We start from the raw sequence: 22,039 nt of genomic DNA on the forward strand, positions 1-22,039 counted from the left end.
GACTTCCCACCACACGGGGTATTCAGGGCCATCAGTGTATCATCACGCCAGCACCATTTACAGCAGGTTCACCTAGACGTGAGTCTGTCATCGGGGTCTCCCATGAATACTTTAAAAGTACAAGATAGGTTATCAAGGGCGGCACGGTGGCACAGTGGTTAGCACTGCTGCCTCACAGTGCTAGGGACCCGAGTTGGATTCCCGACTTGGACCACTGTCTGTGAGGAGTTTGCACGTTCTCCTCGTGTCTGCGTGGGTTTCCTCCGGGTGCTCCGGTTTCCTCCCACACTCCAAAGATGTGCGGGTTAGGTGGATTGGCCTTGCTAAATTGTCCCTTTGTGTCAGAGGGCTAGCTAGGGTAAATGCATGGGGTTGTGGGGGTAGGGCCTGAGTGGGATTGTAGTTGGTGCAGACTTGATGGACCGAATGGCCTCCTTCTGCACTGTAAAAAGAAAAAAAATGTTCTTCATTACCAATTGAGATTCCATTTTGAATAACCTTTTTTGCTATATTGAGTATAATATTTAATCTTCACTATCTTCTTGAGCTGCAGCCATAGTACTGAAGATTTATGAATCTTGCCGCATAATTCCTTATGAAACAACATATCCTATATGTCTATCCTGCGTCAAATGCCAAATATTCCTTGAGGTCAAAGTCCACTGCAAAATATTAGTTTTGCTGGTGAAACCCCTCACAGCGCCAGGGACCCGGGTTCAATTCCGGCCTTGGGTCACTGTCTGTGCGGAGTTTGCACATTCTCCCCGTGTGTGCGTGGGTTTCCTCCGGGTGCTCCGGTTTTATCCCATAGTCCAGAGATCTGTGAGTTAGGTGGATTGGCCTTGCTGAATAGGGTATTGGTGAGACCACATCTGGAGTGTTGTGTCCAGTTTTGGTCTCCTTAATTGAGGAAGGATGTTGCGGCATTGGAGGCAGTTCAGAGAAGCTTCACCAGATTGATTCCGGGGATGGAAGGGTTGATATATGAGGAGAGATTAAACAGTTTGGGTTTATACTCGCTGGGGTTTAGAAGGATGAGAGGGGATCTGATCGAGGGATATAAAATTTTAAAAGGGATTGATGAAGTAAATGTAGACCAAATGTTTCCCCTTGTGGGGCAATCTTGAACAAGAGGTCACAGGGATAGGTTGAGAGGCAGTACATTTAAAACTGAGATGAGGAGGAACTACTTCTCGCAGAGGGTGGTGAATTTGTGGAACTTGCTGCCCCAGAGCGCGGTGGAGTCTGAATCGTTGAATGGTTTCAAGAGGGAGCTGGACATATTCCTAATGGAAAAGGGGAAAGGGGGATATGGGGAACTGGTGGGGAGGTGGATTTGAGACCAGGGAGAGATCAGCCATGATCTGATTGAATGGCGGAGCAGGCTCAAAGAGTTGAGTTTGCCTACTTTTGTTCCTAATTCCTACATTCCTAAACTGCCCCTTAGTGTCAGGGTGATTAGCAGGGTAAATACATGGGGTTACAGGAATAGGGATTGGGTGGGTTGAATGGCCTCCTGCACTGTAGGGATTCCCTGATTCTATGAAATGGGGCTTTGTGTAGCAGAGTTGGGAATGAGTTCCAGGTGTTTCTTTATTTGTGATTTAGATAGAGTAAATGAAGAGAATCTGTGCTCAGTGGGTGATGGATTAATAACCAGAGGTTTGTAGTCATCAGTAAAGAATGAGAGATGGGCGGCACGGTAGCACAGTGGTTAGCACTGCTGCTTCACAGCTCCAGGGTCCCGGGTTCGATTCCCGGCTCGGGTCACTGTCTGTGTGGAGTTTGCACATTCTCCTCGTGTCTGCGTGGGTTTCCTCCGGGTGCTTCGGTTTCCTCCCACAGTCCAAAGATGTGCGGGTTAGGTTGATTGGCCAGGTTAAAAATTGCCCCTTAGAGTCCTGAGATGCGTAGGTTAGAGGGATTAGCGGGTAAATATGTGGGGATAGGGCCTGGGTGGGATTGTTGTCGGTGCAGACTCGATGGGCCGAATGGCCACCTTCTGCACTGTAGGGTTTCTATGTTTCTTTCTATGAAAGAAGGGAATCCTTTCTGACACTTTTTCTTCGGATTTGGAATGCAGTATCTGGTTGGATCATAGATACAGATCCAATAACAACTTCAAAAGGAAATTGGACAAAATCTTGAAGATGAAAATAAAACGCAGGAGTATGGGGAAAGAGCAGTGTAGTGGGATTACTATCATTACTCCTCAAAGGAGCTGGTGCAGACTTGATGGGCCGAATGTTTAGCTGAAACAAAATAAATGATAGTCATTTGACCGTTCATTCCACAGGGAAATTCCTTCACTAATCAGAGTCAAGCTGCCGGTTTTTAATTTCTAACAATGCTCGGCAGTTAATTATCAGTCACCATCCACTGGTGCAAGATGAAAGATTTCAGCAGAAATTTTCAGCGATACTCAAGCTCTGCCGATTAACGACTATTTCTTTAGAATGTTCATGGATAATTGCTGGAGCACCATTCTGAAGTTGGCATTTCTGATTACTGAAGGTAGTACAACTGCCAACCCTTCCCCTCTCTCCCCCTCTCTCTCCCTCTCTCTCCCTCTCTCTCTCTCTCTCTCCCTCTCTCTCTCACTCTCTTTCTCTCTCCCTCTCACTGTCTCTGCCTCTCTCACTCTCTCTGTCTTTGTCTCTCTCTCTCTCTCCCTCTTTCTCTCCTTCTCTCTCTCTCCCCCTCTCTCTCACTCTCCTTCTCTCTCCCTCTCTCTGTCTCTGCCTCTCTCTCTCTCTGTCTTTGTCTCTCTTTCTCTCTCCCTCTTTCTCTCTGTCTCTCTCTCTCTCTCTCTCTCCCTCTCTCTCTCTCTCTCCCTCTCTCTCTCACTCTCCTCTCTCTCTCCCTCTCTCTGTCTCTGCCTCTCTCTCTCTGTCTTTGTCTCTCTCTCTCCCTCTCTCTTTCTCTCCCTCTTTCTCTCTGTCTGTCTCTCTCTCTCTCCCTCTCTCTCTTACTCTCCTTCTCTCTCTCTCCCTCTCTCTGTCTCTGCCTCTCTCTCTCTCTCTCCCTCTCTCTCACTCTCCTTCTCTCTCTTTCCCTCTCTCTGTCTCTGCCTCTCTCTCTCTCTGTCTGTCTTTATCTCTCTCTCTCCCCCTCTCTCTCTCTCCCTCTTTCTCTCTGTCTCTCTCTCTCTCACTCTCCTCTCTCTCTCTCTCTCTCCCTCTCTCTGTCTCTGCCTCTCTCTCTGTCTTTGTCTCTCTCTCTCTCCTTCTCTCTGTCTCTGCCTCTCTCTCTGTCTTTGTCTCTCTCTCTCCCTCTCTCTGTCTCTGCCTCTTTCCCTCTGTCTCTCTCTCTCTCTCTTTCCTCCCATTGGTGTTGCTCCAGCATCATGGTTCCCCACTTCCTCCTGACCATTTGGAAATATAACACCCTCTCTGTTACCTGTTTGCCTGTCAGTCAAACATTTTTTTCTTTCCCAATTTCAACATCTATAAAACTGTGAAAACAAAAGTGTTGAAGGGATATGTTTTGCTTTAAACGCCCCTGTGAGTTTTCTCCAAGGATTTTGCTCCCAGCAGTGCCCTGGCTCCCAACATCATATGAAATAGGAGCAAGCGTAGGCTATTCAGCCCTTCGAACCTGCTCCACCATTCTATACTATCATGACTTACTTGATTGTAGCTTAATTCCACTTTCCTACCAGTCTCCCCATAAGCCTTTGCTCCCTTGTTGATCAAAAATCGAACTCGGCCTTGAATGTGTTCAATGACCCAGCCCCACTGCCCTCTGGGAGAGAAAAATCCAAACGCTAACCACCCTCTGAGAGAAGAAACTTATCCTCTTCTCTGCCTGAACAGGAAGACCTCTTATTTTTAAACTGTGTCCCCTAGTTCTCGACACCAACATGAAGGAAAACATCCTCCCAGAATCCACCCTGTCAAGCCCCCTCAGAGTCTTATAAGTTTCAATAAGATCACCTCTCAATCGTCTAAACTCCCAATGAGTTCTCAACTCCTGCTCAACTTTTCCTCTTAAGACAAGGTCTTTCTCAGAAGAGGTTAATCTTCAACTCTTGCTGGTTTCAGGTTAATCCTGGGTGGTTGTCTGTGTGGTGTCCACATCCTGGAATTTCCTGAACTTCCCGTCCTTTCCATTGGCTTGTTGTCAACTCCTGGACATTTGGAGAAGGCAGCCGATGGGTGGCGAGAAGATGAGGCCCAGAGGTCCAGGGAATGCTAAGACAGAGAATGAGGCCATTCAGTCCATCGTGACTGTGCCAGCTCCTTGAATTAACTTTTCAATGAGGCCCACACACCCTGATTTTTCCCCCCTGAACCCTACAATGGTTTTTCCTTTCGAAGTGTTTATCCAATTCTGGGTATATGCTCCAAACTCTATGGGGTAAATCTTTCCATTCCGTCTGCCACGGGAATCGGAGCGGGCGAGGGGCGGACCATGGGAAGGTCCGTTGACCTCGGGTGGGATTTTCCAGTCTTGGGGCGAGTGCGGCTGGAAAATCCCGCCCAATGTTCTTGGCAATGGTTACACTTTGCACTGGCTCTGTCCCTCCTGTCTCATCCCCTCCCTGTCTCTTCCCCACTGCCCCAAACATGTCCTCACCATCCCATCCCTATCTATTCACCTCCCCATGCTGCCATCTTAGCCCACCAACACCCCCGTCCCTTCCTCCCCCCCCCCTCACCAGCAGTCTCTGCAGTTGTCCCACCCACCTTCTTCCTTCCATTCCCCCCAGCTTTAGTTCCATACTTCACCTCCGCTCTCATCCAACAGACTTCTCAGCCTCCACATTCCTCCCCCTTCCGCAAATTACAGGAAGGTTAACGTTTGGGATGTGCCATTGAACAAAGAACAAAGAACAATACAGCACAGGAACAGGCCCTTCAGCCCTCCAAGCCCGCGCCGCTCATGTGCCCAACTAGACCATTCTTTTGTATCCCTCTATTCCCAGTCTGTTCATGTGGTTAGCTAGATAAGTCTTAAACGATCCCAGCGTGTCCGCCTCAATAACCTTGCTTGGCAGTGCATTCCAGGCCCCCACCACCCTCTGTGTAAAATACGTCCCCCTGACATCTGTGTTGAACCTTGCTCCCCTCACCTTGAACCCATGACCCCTTGTGTTCATCACCTCCGACCTGGGAAAAAGCTTCCCACTGTTCACTCTATCTATGCTCTTCATAATTTTATACACCTCTATTAGGTCGCCCCTCATCCTCCGTCTTTCCAGGGAGAAAAACCCCAGTTTACCCAATCTCTCCTCATAGCTAAGACCTTCCATACCAGGCAACATCCTGGTAAACCTTCTCTGTACTCTCTCCAAAGCCTCCACGTCCTTCTGGTAGTGTGGCGACCAGAACTGGACGCAGTATTCCAAATGTGGCCTAACCATCGTTCTATACAGCTGCAACATCATATGCCAACTTTTATAATCTATGCCCCGTCCAATAAAGGCAAGCATGCCATATGCCTTCTTCACCACCCTCTCCACCTGTGCTGCCACCTTTAAGGATCTGTGGACTTGTACACCCAGGTCCCTCTGTGTGTCTATACTCCTGATGGTTCTGCCATTTATTGTATAGCTCCCCCTTACATTAGATCTACCGAAATGCATCACTTCGCATTTATCTGAATTAAATTCCATCTGCCATTTCTCCGCCCAATGTTCCAGCCAATCTAAATCCTGCTGTATTCTCTGACAATGTTCATCACTATCCACAACTCCAGCAAACTTCGTGTCGTCCGCAAACTTACTGATCACACCAACTACATCTTCCTCCAAATCATTTGTATATATCACAAACAGCAGAGGTCCCAGTACAGAGCCCTGCGGAACACCACTAGTCACAGACCTCCAACCAGAAAAAGACCCCTCCACTGTTATCCACTGTCTTCTATGGCTAAGCCAGTTCTCCACCCATCTAGTCAGCTCACCTTTTATCCTGTGAGATTTAACCTTTTGCAGCAGCCTGCCATGAGGGACCTTGTCAAACGCTTTACTAAAATCCATATAGATGACATCCACAGCCCTTCCCTCGTCAATCGTTTTTGTCACCTCCTCAAAAAACTCAACCAAATTTGTGAGGCATGACCTCCCTCGTACAAAACCATGCTGTCTATCGCTAATGAGATTATTCAGTTCTAAATGCGCATATATCCTATCTCTAAGAATCTTCTCCAACAACTTCCCTACCATGGATGTCAAGCTCACCGGCCTATAATTACCCGGGTTATCCTTGCTACCCTTCTTAAATAACGGGACCACATTTGCTATCCTCCAATCCTCTGGGAGCTCACCTGTGTCCAGTGAAGAGACAAAGATTTCTGTTAGAGGCCCAGCAATTGCATCTCTCACCTCCCTGAGGAGTCTAGGATAGATGCCATCAGGCCCTGGGGATTTGTCTGTCTTAATGTTTCCTAAAAAACCGAACACTTCCTCCCTTGTAATTGAGATTTTTTCTAACGGGTCAACACATCTCTCTGAGACACTACCAGTCAACATGTCCCTCTCCTTTGTGAATACTGATGCAAAGTATTCATTTAGGATGGGCGGCACGGTAGCACAGTGGTTAGTACTGCTGCTTCACAGCTCCAGGGTCCTGGGTTCGATTCGCGGCTCGGGTCACTGTCTGTGTGGAGTTTGCACATTCTCCTTGTGTCTGCGTGGGTTTCCTCCGGGTGCTCCGGTTTCCTCCCACAGTCCAAAGATGTGCGGGTTAGGTTGATTGGCCAAGTTAAAAATTGCCCCTTGGAGTCCTGAGATGCGTAGGTTGGAGGGATTAGCGGGTAAAATATGTGGGGGTAGGGCCTGGGTGGGATTGTGGTCGGTGCAGACTCGATGGGCCGAATGGCCTCCTTCTGCACTGTAGGGTTTCTATGATGACCTCACCTACTTCCTTTGCTTCTCAGCATAATTCCCCTCCTTTGTCCCTGAGAGGTCCGATTCTTTCCCTAACAACCCTCTTGTTCCTAACGTATGTATAAAATGCCTTAGGATTCTCCTTAATCCTGTCTGCCAAGGACATTTCGTGACCCCTTTTTGCCCTTCTAACTCCCTGTTTGAGTTCTTTTCTCCTTTCTCTGTATTCCCCCAGTGCTCCATCTGTTTTTAGCTGCCTGGACCTCATGTATGCCTCTTTTTTTTGCTGCAACTTCATTGGCAAGCTTGTTGATTACAGAGGATAACGACATTCCCTGGCTTTTCAATGAAGGAGACATGGCCTCTGCTCTTCGCTTCGGCAAAAGCAACAAGATTTGCATTATAAAGAGGGATGGAAAAGTAGTTGGCAAACCTTCTCGTTGAAATCTGTGACTAGATCTGAAATCAAAACCAAATCTTGGCTGTCCAGGTTCTGATGGGCAAACCCCACCCTCTCCCCAGTTTAGCCAATCCTTTCAAGACAGGGTCCATTTAATTATTGAAAGGCTATGGCAGTGTCAAATTAGTACAGTGATTAGCACTGCTGCCTCAAAGTGCCCGGGACCGGGGTTCGATTCCCGGCTTGGGTCACTGTCTGTGTTGAGTTTGCATGTTCTCCCCGTATCTGTGTGTGTTTCCTCCGGGTGTGGTTTCCCTCCACACTCCAAAGACGTGCTAACCTCCAAAGAGGTTAGGTACATTGGCCATGCTAAATTCTCTCTCAGTGTACCCGAACAGACACTGGAGTGTGGCAACTACGGGATTTTGTTTTAGCCATTCGTGGGACATGGGCGTCGCTGGCTGGCCAGCATTTATTGCCCATTCCTAGTTGCCCTTGGAAGACATTTGAGAGTCAACCACATTGCTGTGGCTCTGGAGTCACATGTAGGCCAAATGGGGCAAGGACGGCAGATTTCCGTCCTGAAAGGACATTAGTGAACCAGATGAGTTTTTCTGACAATCAACAATGGTTTCATGGTCATCGGTAGATTCTTAATTCCAGATTTTTTTAAAAATTGAATTCAAATTCCACCATCTGCCATGGTGGGATTCGAACCAGAGTCCCCAGAACATTAGTTGAGTTTCTGGGTTAACAGTCTAGCCATAATACCACTGGGCCATTGCCTCCACCATCCATGCACCTAACCAGCACATCTTTGGAGTGTGGGAGGAAACCGAAGCACCCGGAGGAATCCCACACAGGCATGAGGAGAAAGTGCAGATTCCTCACAGACAGTGACCCGAGTCGGGAATTGAACCCGGGCCCCTGGCGCAGTGAGGCAGCAGTGCTAACCATTGTGCCAGCTTGACACTGTCATAGCTTTTCAATAATTAAATGGACCCAGTCTTGGAAGGATTGGCTAAACTGGGGGGGAGTGGGGTTTGCCCATTGGAATTTTCACAGTAAATTCATTGCAGTGTTAATGTCCGCCTATTTGTGACACTAACAAAAAATATTGAGTTGTGACCATTGTAAATGTAACTTGTCGAAAGGCATTTCACATGTACACTTTGTCCTGTTGCCCACAGTTGCCATGTACCGAGAACCATCACTGCACGACATTGGTGAAACCGTACCGAAAAACACAGCCACTCCCAGTAAAAGCACAAGTACTTCTGCAATAATGAATGGAGGGAAGCAAGTGAAAAAGAACAAGTCAACATAGCCAGCCAGATCTTGGGAAGGACATAAATTCCTAAACCGTTACACTCTTGTGTGATTTATCTCTGGCAGACTATCTCCTTCTAAATGTCTGTGGATCAGGTGAAGCAAGTGAACCGGCGTTCATTGCAGTCTTTGGTCTAGCTCATTGCAAGTGGATAAATCTCAATGTGTAGCTCTTTCCACGACAAGAAGACATCTGGAGAACCAGCTAAACTCTAATCATGGATGTCCTAACAAGATAATGGAATGCCTTTTATCTATTTCCTCTTAACTGTGACACTCCATGAGAATGACGTATTTCACAACTGCATTTGGTACATAGCCTGCTAAACACACACCTGAAAGAGTCTCTCTGTTTCAAGTGCCGAAGAAGGTTTTGTGTTTCAGACCTGTCGATTTGTAACACAGCAGATAGCAGTGGGGATCCCAGATCATCGCTGTATATCTTTGCTCATTCAGGACTAAGTCCCTCTCTAGTTTTCTAACATGGCTGCTCTATGCACTGTCCTAACCTCTTTTTCTTTTGCAGGGACTGTTGTGTGTTTTTTGCTATTGAGAAAAAGTAGACGGCGGGAAAGTTAAAACGCCATCGCTGGGTTTGCCTCCAGTGTTGGACTGACAATTATCAGGGATACGGGGAGCGTCAGCGCATACTCTTACCACAATGTGCATCGGCAATGGGATCAATGTCACAGCCTATTGACTAGAAATGTAAATGAAAAGATTGCCCAGAGACTGGTGAATTGCTCTTTAGATTGGTGGTAATGTAGAGGGAATTGAGTCGATCAGAATCAGTCAACGGTGCATCGATCAGCACCAAGCTCTTTTGCAGTTCCCTTCTTGTGCTGCACACACATGTTGGCCATGCCATATGCCTTGTCCAGCGAGCAGGGTCCACTGCACCCAAATTGTGTGTGGGTTCTAGGAAATCTGGATAGCCCGTGCGCAAAAGCTAACCCTTCCCTCTGCCATCCCTCCCTCCCTCCCTCCGTCCCCGGCACCAGCATCCTTGGAAATTTAGAGTTCCACTATCATCAGCTGGAGCTGTGCTTCAGGTGGCCCAGTGGGGGGAAGCCTGCTCCTTGCTTGAGTTACCACAGAGGCTGAAAGGATGTCTCTGGGCTGCGACCCACTCCTGTATAGCTTAGGGAGCGTAGGCGAGGTGACCGGTGTGTGTGTCCTCACCACGGCAACAACAATGAGGTGAGGCTTAAAGGAGATACTTCTGTTATCACCGTGCAGGATATTAAAAAAAGGATTTTAATGATTGTGAGGGAGATTTGCGAGCCTTTGTTTTTGTTCTCTTCTTTAAACTCAGCATGTAATTGGGCTCATTGTGGTCAATGTGCCAGCATTCCTCTAGCCCAGCCTGCAGCTGGTCATTAGTCACTGGGAACTGCTGGGCTAGAGGTGATCTGCCTTGTTTTCAGCCTGCATACCAAAACCAGGCACCCTAGTGGAAGAGGAGGTGATTATCATGAGTCATATTAATCTTCCATTAATTGATTTTTTTCTAATCACAAATCAATGTCAAAGAAGTCCACCTTTGTAATTTGTTTAACATTTTATCTCATTCCACCGAAGTAGCTAACCAGAAAAGAGAAAATTAGTTGGCAGACAAATACTCAAATTGTTCTAACTGGAACATCCCATATGACTCTGTGAACTGATTGCAACAGTAATCTAGCTACGCAATCATGGAAGTGCTAAAACTTCAGTCATTAAACAAAAGCAGACACATTTTGATCTTAACTCTTCCCCGACTGTAATTGTAGCAAACATTAGAAATAAGTTTCTTCAACATACTTTCTACTGTAATTCTACCAAGTGAGAAGTGCTTTATCCTGATATTATTGAATAAAATGTTGAGATGTTATAGTTTCCCAAACATGGGGCTCTGAGAAGGCATCCAGCTAAAGTAAAATGGCAAAAAAAAAGGTATAATTCATTCAGGAAAAACTATCCTTACAAAGCGAAGCAGAATCTTTGGAAATATATACAATGACAGTGCCACCAAAATGAGTTTCAAGTACAAGTCCCATACATCTAGATAAACTGTCATTGGTTGAATGAGAATTACTTTTGAACATGTTTACGAACACCACTGCCTCAGAACAAAGATCAGAGTCGTGAGATTCATGGCCGCTTATTATAAATATAACGAGATTCAGTGCGATGGAGAATGCATTTTAACTGAAAAAAAAGGAGAGATATGTGAATACTGAGTTTAATTTGAAATCAGAAAATAATGACTTTGCTGCACTGTGAGTTGTGTCATTGTATCAGTGAAGGAAAACTAATTTAGCAAACTGATGAGTAAGACTTTATAAATGTGAATTCTTGAGGATTGTACTAATTGAAAGCCATTCTGTAGTCTGGTACTATTCAGTATGTTTTAACCATTTTATTTTCAGCCAGACTCTGCAAACATCTTCTCACGTTCTCATAAGGTTTCCTTGTAATTATAGATGGTCAAAGTGTTTCCGCATTACAAGGAATCGTTTGTCAAGCTGCAGGTCTCTCAGTTCTGATCAAGCTTGGAATCTATTTTAAAAAAAAGTATTTCTTCTTTCTAATATTCCTGAGTTATTTTACAAACTATTTCTGCAGATTCTTACTGAGTAGGAAATATTGTTCTGCTGCTGCTGCTATGCTGCTAATGTGTTACATCTGATAACTTTTAGCAATTTATAATTCATTGTTTGTCCAATGAAAGATTTGTGTTGATTTCTTTTTTAAAAAAAGGAGCAGAAAAGAAGATTTAAGCACATCAGCCAGCCAGCGCGGGATCTCTGTACTGAGCTAATTAAATGCTGTGATTAACATTGAAACCATTTGTAAGAATAGTTTTGATTTTAGCTTTATGGGGCTGGTGTTCCCAGAGACCACATACAACACGCAGTTTTCGACAGTGAACCCCAATGATTTGCCCCTTGCATACCAGTTGACGAATTAAACTTTGGCTGAATTTAGTTTTGTTAGTGCCGATGGGTATATTGTTGTTAACCCCTCTTGATTTTTTTCCCCCCTTTTGTTGTTCATGAGTTGTCTGTGAGGGTGTTTTTTTTCCAAATGAATGATTGTCCTTGACAAACGAATTCTTACCATGTTTTATTTTTAACAACGTACAGCAGAGGGGAATATTAATTATTTGTGCTTTGGTTCCGATTTTGTCTGTTGTCTCATTTGTTGCATGGGAAGAGGGTGGCATTGATGAAACAGAACTGCATGTAGTAGGTTGTATGTATCAAGAACTGTTGGTATGTATTACTAAATTTACATACATATATGCAAAAAAGTTTGTCTGCATTGTACAGTTTAAATGTTTATTATCATTTGTTGTACACAAATACAGCATATTGAATAAAATATTTCTATGAAGACACAGTGCAACCATAGCCCATAAACTTTGCACCCATGAAGTATGGCGACTAAGTTCTGGCCTTGTCCAAGATGAAAATGGGGCAACAATATTTTAGCTCCAGATCTTTCATTTTCTATCCCTGAATGGTAAGTATCAAATCATAGTTGAGTGAGATCAGAATGATTGTTTAAATTCATTTTACGGAAAGTGGGTGTCGCTGGCTGGGCTAGCATTTATTACCTGTCCCTAACTGCCCTCCATTTCAGAAAACATTTCGGAGTCAACCACATTGCTGTGGCTCTGGAGTCACATGTAGGCCGGACCGGTTAAGGATGGCAGATTTCCTTCCCGAAAGGACTTCAGTGAACAGATGGGTTTTTCCAACAATCGACAATGGTTTCTGGGTCATCAGTAGATTCTTAATTCCAGATTTTTAAAAAATTGAATTCAAATTGTACCATCTGCCTTGGTAGGATTTGAACCTGGGTCCCAAGAACATTAGCTGAGTTTCTGGATTGATAATCCAGTGATAATACCACTAGGCCATGGCCGCCCCCAGATGTCAGTCTGGTTCATATGCTCAAGTCTCTGGAGTGAAATTATGAACTAATGTTTCCTGGATTAGAAATGGGTGGCCCAGTGGTTAGCACAGCTGCCTCACAACATCGGAAACCGGGGTTCGATTCTGGCCTCGAGTAACTGTCTGCGTGGAGTTTGCACATTCTCCGTGGGTTTCCTGCGGGTGCTCCGGTTTCCTCCCACACTCCAAAGAAGTGCAGGCTAGGTTTTTTAATTCATTTTGCAGGAAGTGGGCACCACTGGCTGGCCCAGCATTTATTGCTCTTGTAACTGTCCTCCATTTCAGAGGACATTTGAGACTGAATCGGGAGTCACATGTAGACCAGACCGGGTGAGGGTGGCAGATTTCCTTCCACTAAAGGACATTAGTGAACCAGATGGTTTTTTTATAACAATCGACACTGATTTCATGGTCACATTAGACTTTTAATTCCAGATTTTTATTCAATTCAAATTTTACCATCTGCCTTTGTGAGATTTGAACCCGGGTCTCCAGATCTTGCTCTGGGTTTCTGGATTACGAGTCCAGTGACAATACCACTGCACCACTCCCTCCCCCTATGGAATCATGCTAAATTGCCCCTTAGTGTCAGGGGGACATGGGGATAGGTCCTGAATGGGATCGTGGTCAGTGCAGACTCGATGGGCCGAATGGCCTCCTTCTGCACTGTAGGGATTCTATGATTCTAGGTCAATGACCTTGCATCAGAACTCAGAATAAGTTGCCTATTTGTTTTATGTTCTTTTGGAAGAAGGAGTTTAGGCGAATGGGAGAAAGTCTTGTTGAAACATGTAAGATTCTGCGGCGGGTGGGGGTGTGGCTGGGAGGGTAGATGGTGGGAGGATGTTTCCCCTCATGGGGGGTATCTAACCAGAGATATCGCTTCAGAACAAGGGTTTCTCATTTCAGATGGCGATGGGGAGAAATTTCTTCCCTGAGAAGATCATTAGTCACTGGAATTCTTTCACAGAGAGCAATGGAAGCTGGATTATTGAGTATATTTAAGCTGAGTTAGGGATGAGTTCGCCAGATTTTTGATCGACAAGGGAGTCGCTGGTTATAGGAGGGACAGAGGGGGAAGTGGACCTGAGGCTGTGATCAGATCAGCCATGATCTTAAGGAATGTCAGAGCAGGTTGGAAGGGCTGACTGTTGTTCCTATTTCCCATGGCCTTATGTTCTTACATTTGAAGACTTTTGTTTATTCTTGTTACAAAAATATTGAAGACGAAGGAATGAAAACCGTTTGGCCGATAGCAAAGGGTCAACCGATTGGCTGATGAGGGCTCTATTCACTTTCTGATTTGTGGAGAAAGATGGGACACGCAAGAACAGAGGGATGGACATGTTGATCAACCAATAGCGGGATTGAGTTAGTGGTTAACATGTGATTAAATAGGGGTATGCCCAAGCAGGGCTGGCAACCCTATAGCACCTGGATACATTTTCCCATGGCCCAGCTATTTTAATATTCAGAGCAGGAATCCTACTCTTGATGTGTTACATCACGAGCACTGGATGGACATAAACACAATGTACAGCACAGAAACAGGCCATTCGGCCCATCTAGTACATGCTGGAGTTCATGTTGCACACAAGTCTCCTCTGCTCAATAGCAGACAACATATTCCACTGTTCCTTTCTTCCTCATGTGTTTATCCAGCTTCCCCTTAAATGTATCAGTGGGAGATGATGGTGTTGTGGTAATGTCACTGGGCTAGGAATCCAGAGACCCAGTTTTAATGCTCTGAAGATCTCGTAGTCAGAAAAGGCCTTTCGGCCCATCGAGTCTGCACCGATAACAACCAGCACTGAAGGCGTGCCAGTCCCATTTTCCGGAACTTGTCTCATATCCTTGAACGTTAGGATGTTTCAAATCTCATCCAAATATTTTTTTAAGATTGTGAGGTTTCCAGTCTCCACTACCTTTCCAGGCAGTGCATTCCAGACACCCACCACACCCTGAGTGCAAAAGCTTTTACTCAAATCCCCTCAGAATCGCCTGCCCCACACCCTAAAACTATGCCCCCTCGTGATTGACCCCTTAACCAAGGGGAACAGCTGCTCCCTATTCACCCTATCCATACTCCTCATAATCTTATACTCCTCAATCATGTCCCCCTCGACCTTCTCTGACATTGGTTCAAATCCCACCAGGGCAGTTGCTGGATTTTAAAATTAATTAATTAATTAATTTGGAATTGAAAGTTAGTCTCAGCGATAATGACCATGAAACTACCATTGATTGTTGTAAAAATCCATCTGGTTCATTAATACCCCTTTAGGGAAGGAAATCTGCCGTCCTTACCTGGTCTGGCCTACACATGACTTCACATCCACAGCAATGTGGCTGACTCTCAACTACCCTCTCAAAATGCTGAGCAAGCTGCTTTGTTCAAGGGCAGTTAGAGATGGGCAATAAATGCTGCCCAGCCAGTGACACCCACATCCCTTGAAAGAATAAAATATAATCAATAAAACTCACCATAACCACTCCCTGTGGGAGTGAGTTCCATATTCTCCCCAATCCCTATGGGAGCAAGTCCTACATTCTCCCCAATCCCAGTGGGAGTGAGTTCCATATTCTCCCCAATCCCTATGGGAGCAAGTCCTACATTCTCCCCAATCCCAGTGGGAGTGAGTTCCATATTCTCCCCAATCCCTGTGGGAGCAAGTCCTATATTCTTCCCACTCCCTGTTGGAGTGAGACCCACGTTGTCTCCACTCCCTGTGGGAGCGAGTCCCATATTCTCCCCAATCCCTGTGGGAGCGAGTCCTATATTCTTCCCACTCCCTGTTGGAGTGAGACCCACGTTGTCTCCACTCCCTGTGGGAGCGAGTCCCTCATTCTCCCCACTCCCCGTGGGAACGAGTTCCACATTCACACCACTCCCTGTGGGTGTGGGTTCCACATTCTCCCCACTCCCTGTGGGAGCGAGACCCACATTCTCCCCACTCCCGTGGGAGCGAGACCCACATTGTCCTCATTCCTTGTGGGAGCGAGTCCCACATTCTCCCCAATTCCTGTGGGAGCCAGTCCCACATTCTCCCCACTCCCTATGGGAGTGAGTTCCACATTCTCCCCACTCCTTGTGGGAGCGAGTCCCACGTTCTCCCCACTCCCCATGGGAGCCAGTCCCACATTCTCCCCACTCCTTGTGGGAGCGAGTCCCACATTCTCCCCACTCCCTGTGGGAGTGAGTTCCACATTCTCCCCACTCTCTGTGGGAGCGAGTCCCACATTCTCCCCACTCTCTGTGGGAGCGAGTCCCACATTCTCCCCACTCTCTAAATAAAGCGGTTTCTCCTGAATTCGCAACGGAGTTTATCATTTTTATGATTTGTGTTCATGTTTTCTTTCTAATGAAGAGACACTTCACCTGATATCAAAAATATTGAACGTGTATAGAGTGAAGAATCACGCAGATTGTTTAAAAGTGGCATTCTTTTTATTCAAAGTATACGTACATCTTTGTAAAAGCATGGTTAAGAATGAGTGACACTGGGAAGTTGTAAAAGTTGTTTAAATCATTTTATCGAATGACTGTCATGAACAGGCAGATTGTGCGCCAGTCAATATTTATTGCAAGTCATTGGCAGATCAGTCAAAACACTTGGTCATTTGCAGATTTACTGCCAACAGTGTCTCTTCATAATGAGCTGCACGTTTGCTAACAACCAAATCAATGTAGCTGTAATCTCAATTCCTAAGCATTTGCTTTTCATACAAGGGAAACAGTTAGCTGGCATATCTGTAGATTATTAGTTACTGAAGCTAGTCTCATTATAAGGCATCAGAGTGCCATGGTTGTCAGTCACCCATACTAAGAACCCCAGTACTTTTGGCACTAAAGGTCATTTTACCATTTATATTGGCACTCTGGCGATTAAACTGTTTGCTTCTGATGGTGCAAACCCCAGTAGCAAAACTAACATGGGTACGTTAGCAAGTGAAGATGTTTACTTGTGTGTGCAGTGCGTTTCGAAGGCTGTTTCCAATAATATCCTTAAGCCATGCAGCAGAACACAAAACCACGTTCAGGAGTCCTTCCTGTAACCTTCAGTAACTCTCCAAACCAATCCAGATTTCACAGGCATTCCCAATCCATTCATCGAAGCAGTCACAGATTCCACAATTACAGACACCATTCCCTGCATTAAAAGGAGCAAAGGTTTTACAATCACAACACAGAAATATGGAATGTTGATTTGAATAAATTGCAGGTTAGATATTTCATATCCATGGCAGAAGCTCGTGAACCTGACTAGATGTCATCCTCGAACCAAAAAAGACAGTGGCTGGAACTCTATCACCTTGCCCACCCAGAATTGGAGCGGGCGAGGGTCCGACAACAGTTGGCCTCGGATGTGAGTATCCAGTCTCGTCCGATCGAGGCGGTAAAATACCAGCCAGTATCTTTACATCAGTTTTGACAGGCTCAATATCAGCTTCTTCCCTGTTGCCATCAGAATCTTGAATGGCCCAATCAAGCTGCTCTTTCTCCTCACCCTATCTGTAACTGCAATACCATTTTCTGGAAGCTCTGCTTTCCTTCGCCCCTGTGTACTCTATGAATGGTATACTTCGTATAGCGCGCAAGAAACAATATTTTTCACTGTATCCCAATACAGGTGACAATAATAAATCAAATATTTTATAGACAATGGGTGGGATTCTCCAGTCCCGCTGCAGTGAGCGGAGATTTGGCTGAGTGCCAAACTCTCCATTCTCGTTGGCAGCGGTAGTGGGGCATGAACGGCCGGAGAATTCTGACGAGTATCCCTTTTTTCCTTCATTACTGAGCTGCAATTTACAATTTTACATTTTAAGAAAGCTATAACTCCCCAAATATTAATTATTGTACATTAATATCATGAAGAATGTTTTAAAAGATTCAAAGTTGCTGGATATGTGAAGCAATTTGATCAGAGTGTGGACAGTTCTGGGGAGAATCCTCACAGAAACATCATGTTAGTCTTTAAATTACTGACTTGATTTGATTTATTATTGTCACATGTATTAACATACAGTGAAAAGTACTGCTTCTTGCGCACTATACAGACAAAGCATACCGTTCATAGAGAAGAAAAGGAGAGAGTGCAGAATGTAGTGTTACGGTCATAGCTAGGGTGCAGAGAAAGATCAACTTAATGCAAGGTAGGTCCATTCAAAAGTCTGACAGCAGGAGGGAAGAAGCTGTTCTTGAATTGGTTGGTACGTGGCCTCAGACTTCTATATCTTTTCCCGACGGAAGAAGGTGGAAGAGAGAATGTCCGTGTGCGTGGGGTCCTTAATTATGTTGGCTGTTTTGCCGAGGCAGCGGGAAGTGTAGACAAAGTCAATGGATGGGAGGCTGGTTTGCATGATGGATTGGGTTACATTCATGACCTTTTGTAGTTCCTTGCGGTCTTGGGCAGAGCAGGAGCCATACCAAGCTGTGATACAACCAGAAAGAATGCTTTCTATGGTGCATCTGTAAAAGTTGGTGAGAGTCGTAGCTGACATGCCAAATTTCCTTAGTCTTCTGAGAAAGTAGAGGCATTTGTGGGCTTTCTTAACAATAGTGTCGGCATGGGGGGACCAGGACAGGTTGTTGGTGATCTGGACACCTAAAAACCTGAAGCTCTCGACCCTTTCTACTTCGTCCCCGTTGATGTAGACAGGGGCATGATCTGCTTTAAGCTTCCTGAAGTCGATGACAATCTCCTTCATTTTGTTGACATTGAGGGAGAGATTATTGTTGCCGCACCAGTTCACCAGATTCTCTCTCTCATTCCTGTACTCTGTCTCGTCATTGTTTGAGATCCGACCCACTACGGTGGTGTCGTCAGCAAACTTGAAAATTGAATTGGAGGGGAATTTGGCCACACAGTCATAGGTGTATAAGGAGTATAATAAAGGGGTCGAGGACACAACCTAGTGGGGCACCGGTGTTGAGGATGATCGTGGATGAGGTGTTGTTGCCTATCCTTACTGATTGTGGTCTGTGAGATAGGAAGTTCAGGATCCAGTCGCAGAGGGAGGTGCCGAGGCCCAGGCCACGGAGTTTGGAGATGAGTTTTGTGGGAATAATGGTGTTGAAAGCGGAGCTGTAGTCAATAAATAGGAGTCTGACATAGATGATTGAAGTCATAGTGAAAAATGAGATAGCTGAGGCATTGGCGAGCATTAAGATGGATAAGGAGGAGGCATTGGAGAGGCTGCCTATACTCAAAGTTGATAAGACACTGGAATGCAGATGTGATGCATCCGAGAATGCTGAAGAAAGGAAGGGTGGGAATTGTAGAGATACTGACCATAACTTTCCAATCCTCCTTTACAGGGCAGTGTGAGAATTGCTAACATTACACCTCTGTTCAACAAAGGGTGCTAAGATAAGCCCAGCAACTACAGGACGGTCAGTTAACCACAGTAATGGGAAGCTTTTAGAAAAATAAATTAGAGAGATTTAGATTAGCCAAGGAAGGTCAGCATCTATTGGTCGCGGTAAAATCATATTTAACCAACTTGCTTGAACTTTTTGATGAGGTAACAGAGAGGGTTGATGAGGTTAATGTGGCTATATATCCAAAAGACTTTGGGTAAAGTGCTACGCAGAACCACAGAATTGTTACAGCACAGGAGGAGGCCATTCAGCCCATTGTGTCTATACTGGCTCTCTGAGTGAGCAATTCACTTATATCATAGAATCCTTACAGTTCAAAAGGAGGCCATTTGGCCCATCAACTCTGTACCGACCACAATCCCACCCAGGCTCTATTCACGTAACCCCACACATTTACCCTGCTGGTCCCCCTGACACTAAGGGCCTGATTTTACCATTTTGAATCGAAGTGCCGAATCTGGGCGTCAAATAGATCCGAGCCTGGAATCCTCTTTCCAGCGCGCCCATACGCATTTTGCCGGCTCCGGTCCGATTTGCGCTGTGGGCGGGGCTTAGCGCTGGCGGACCAATCGGAGATCTGAACTGCACATGCGCAGTTCAAAAAAAAATCCGAAGCAGCGCGCCCGAGCGTGGAGAAAAAAGCAGAGAGAGCGGCTCTCTGACCCAGATCATCGGGGGGGTGGGGGGGGTGGGGGGGGGGGGTGGCGGGGGGAAGGGGGGGGTCCCAGATCACCCTCTGGGGGGGAGGGGGTCGGAGGAGGAGGGGGCGGGACCCAGATCACCCTCTGGGGCGGGGGGGGGTGCGGTGGGAGGAGGAGAGGGCTGTGACGGGTCCATCTGGCTCACCAAGTCAGTTACAATACTGCGTTCAGCATCTACTGAACCATCTTGGATACAAAGGATAATGGCATTAGGGTTCTGCATGTAAGCCTTGCTTATGCTAAAAATTATATCCTTGGTGTCGGCAGCCATTCCTGATGTTACAGTGCGGATAACACCAGGAAGATCGACCAGTACCATTCATTATCATTTGTATCCAAGATGGTTCAGTAGATGCTGAACGCAGTATTGTAACTGACTTGGTGAGCCAGATGGACCCACAAGGCAGAAGGACCATCTTTGTGTTGACCAAAGTGGATCTAGCTGAGGAACATACAGCTTATCTTGCTAACGGAAGGATGGTTGATGAGGATGGCGACTTCACAAGGGCAGAGAGGGCTTCAGAGGTTCCCCTGCAGAATAGAAATCTGCTTCGGACTTTTATTTTGCAGGTCGCTAAAAGCGCGGATCCGGAACGGGCCAGAAGACGGTAAAGTGGGATTTGGCGGTAGGGTTGGGCGCGCGGTTCATTAAGTCGATTTAAATGCATGCTAATGCATTTAAATCGTCGGGCCGCCCGATCGGTAAATCGGGTGTCGGTAAAGCCACGATCTGCTCGGAATCGGGTGCAGATCGCGGTATAGGCCCGATGCCTTACTTTACCGTGATTTTGGGCCCGTTTTTGGGCGTGAAGTTTTGGTAAAATCGTGCCCTAAGGGTCAATTTAGCATAGCCAATCAACCTCATCCGCACATGTTTGGACTCCTTGCCAACCCCCTGCCTTCTCTCCGTAACCCTGCACATCCTTCCTTCTCAGAAAACAGTCTAATTCCCTTTTGAATTCTTCAATTAAATCAACAGCATAACAGCAAGACTGAAGCCCATTGAATAAGAAGGAAAACAGCAGCATGGATATAACAGGTTAGCTGAGTGACAGGCAATAGAAAGTAGCAGCAAGCAGTTGTTATTCTGATTGGAGGAAGGGGTACAGAAGGTTCCCCAGGGGTAGATGCTCGGACCACTGCTTTCGTTGAGATGGCCCTGGGTGTCCAGATCACAAGTTCAAAGTTTGTGTGTGACACAGATCTTGGAAGTATTGTGAACTGTGAGGTAGAGAGTGAAAAACCTTTAAGAGAACACGGTCAGGCTGGTGGAAAGAAATAAAAGCAAATCACTGCGGATGCTGGAATCTGAAACCAAAAGAGAAAATGGTGGAAAATCTCAGCACGTCTGGCAGCCTCTGTAAGGTGAGAAAAGAGCTGACGTTTCGAGCCCAGATGACCCTTTGTCAAAGCTAAAAGGTATAGGAAGTGGGAGATATTTATACTGCAGGGGGAGGGAATGAAAGATGAGTCATAGCCACAAAATAGTGGAAAAGGTGGGCACAAGGCAGATGGAATGTAATGCTGAAAAGTGTGAAGTGATATATTTTGGTCCAAAGAATGAGGAGAGACAATGGCCGGAATTCTCTGGCCATTGCCTCTGCCAGAGAGGATGGAGAATTTGGTGCTCAGCCAAATCTCCGTTCACTGCAGCGGGACTGGAGAATCCCGCTGACATGAACGGCTGGAGAATCCCGGCCAATATAAAACAAAGGGTAAAAATTGCAACAGGCGTTTGGGATCAGAGATCCCTGGGAATATATGTCCTTCATTGTTTAAGGAGACAGAACACGTTGAGAAAGTGGTTAAAAGGGCAAACGGCATCCTGGGCTCTGTAGGGGCATTGAATATAAAAAAACAAGGAAGCTCTGGTGAACCTTTATAAAATACTCGCTGAGACTGTCGGCCTTGCCGCAGTGGGACTTCCTGCGGCCACCCATTCAATTATCCCGTCGGGATATTCGGCAGGACTGGAAGATCCCACCAGCAAGTGGGGACGGGAAATCCCTCTCACTGTTTCAGCCTCAACTGCAGGTATAGTGTCCAATCCTGAACACGGCAGGTTGGGAAGGAAGTAAAGATATCAGAGAGAGTGCAGAAAAGATTGAGGAGGATTGTTCCGGAAATGTGGCACTGAAGTTACATGGACAGATTGGAGAGGCTGGGAACTGTTCCAGAAGAGGAGAGGTGATTTGATCGAGGTATTCAAAACCATGAGAGGGACCTGAACAGAATAGAACATTGGTGCAAGGAGCAAGAAGTGGGGGCATAGATTGAAGGTGACTAACTAAAGAACTAATGGAGAAATGAGAGAAAATCTTTTGCACAGCGAGTGGTTCTGATCTTTACTGCACTGCCTGAGAGTGTGTGTACCGGAGGCAGATTCAATCACAGCTCTCAAAAGGGAATTGGATCATTATCTCAAGATAAAAGTTTGCGGGTCTACAGGGA

General features: G+C 46.0%; 2 protein-coding genes across 3 annotated transcripts in view; one reads left to right on the forward strand and one right to left on the reverse strand.

The window, feature by feature from the left end:
* fgf14 (fibroblast growth factor 14) overlaps positions 1-11,943 on the forward strand; it is a 165,264-nt gene extending 153,321 nt beyond the window's left edge. The window contains exon 5 of one of the 2 annotated variants that reach the window (XM_078221529.1): positions 8,423-11,943. In XM_078221529.1, coding sequence (XP_078077655.1) covers positions 8,423-8,559 — 137 coding nt within the window. In that variant the 3' untranslated portion in view covers positions 8,560-11,943. The remainder of the gene's footprint in view (positions 1-8,422) is intronic. The other variant, XM_078221530.1, reaches the window with a different exon arrangement.
* A 3,991-nt stretch (positions 11,944-15,934) lies between these two features.
* Positions 15,935-22,039, reverse strand: part of itgbl1 (integrin, beta-like 1) — a 218,816-nt gene continuing 212,711 nt past the window's right edge. Inside the window, exon 11 of the mRNA XM_078221548.1 lies at positions 15,935-16,653. Within this exon, the coding sequence (XP_078077674.1) occupies positions 16,562-16,653 (92 nt within the window). The 3' untranslated portion in view covers positions 15,935-16,561. The remainder of the gene's footprint in view (positions 16,654-22,039) is intronic.

This window comes from Mustelus asterias, chromosome 10 (assembly GCF_964213995.1).
Source record: "Mustelus asterias chromosome 10, sMusAst1.hap1.1, whole genome shotgun sequence".
NCBI lineage: Eukaryota > Metazoa > Chordata > Chondrichthyes > Carcharhiniformes > Triakidae > Mustelus > Mustelus asterias.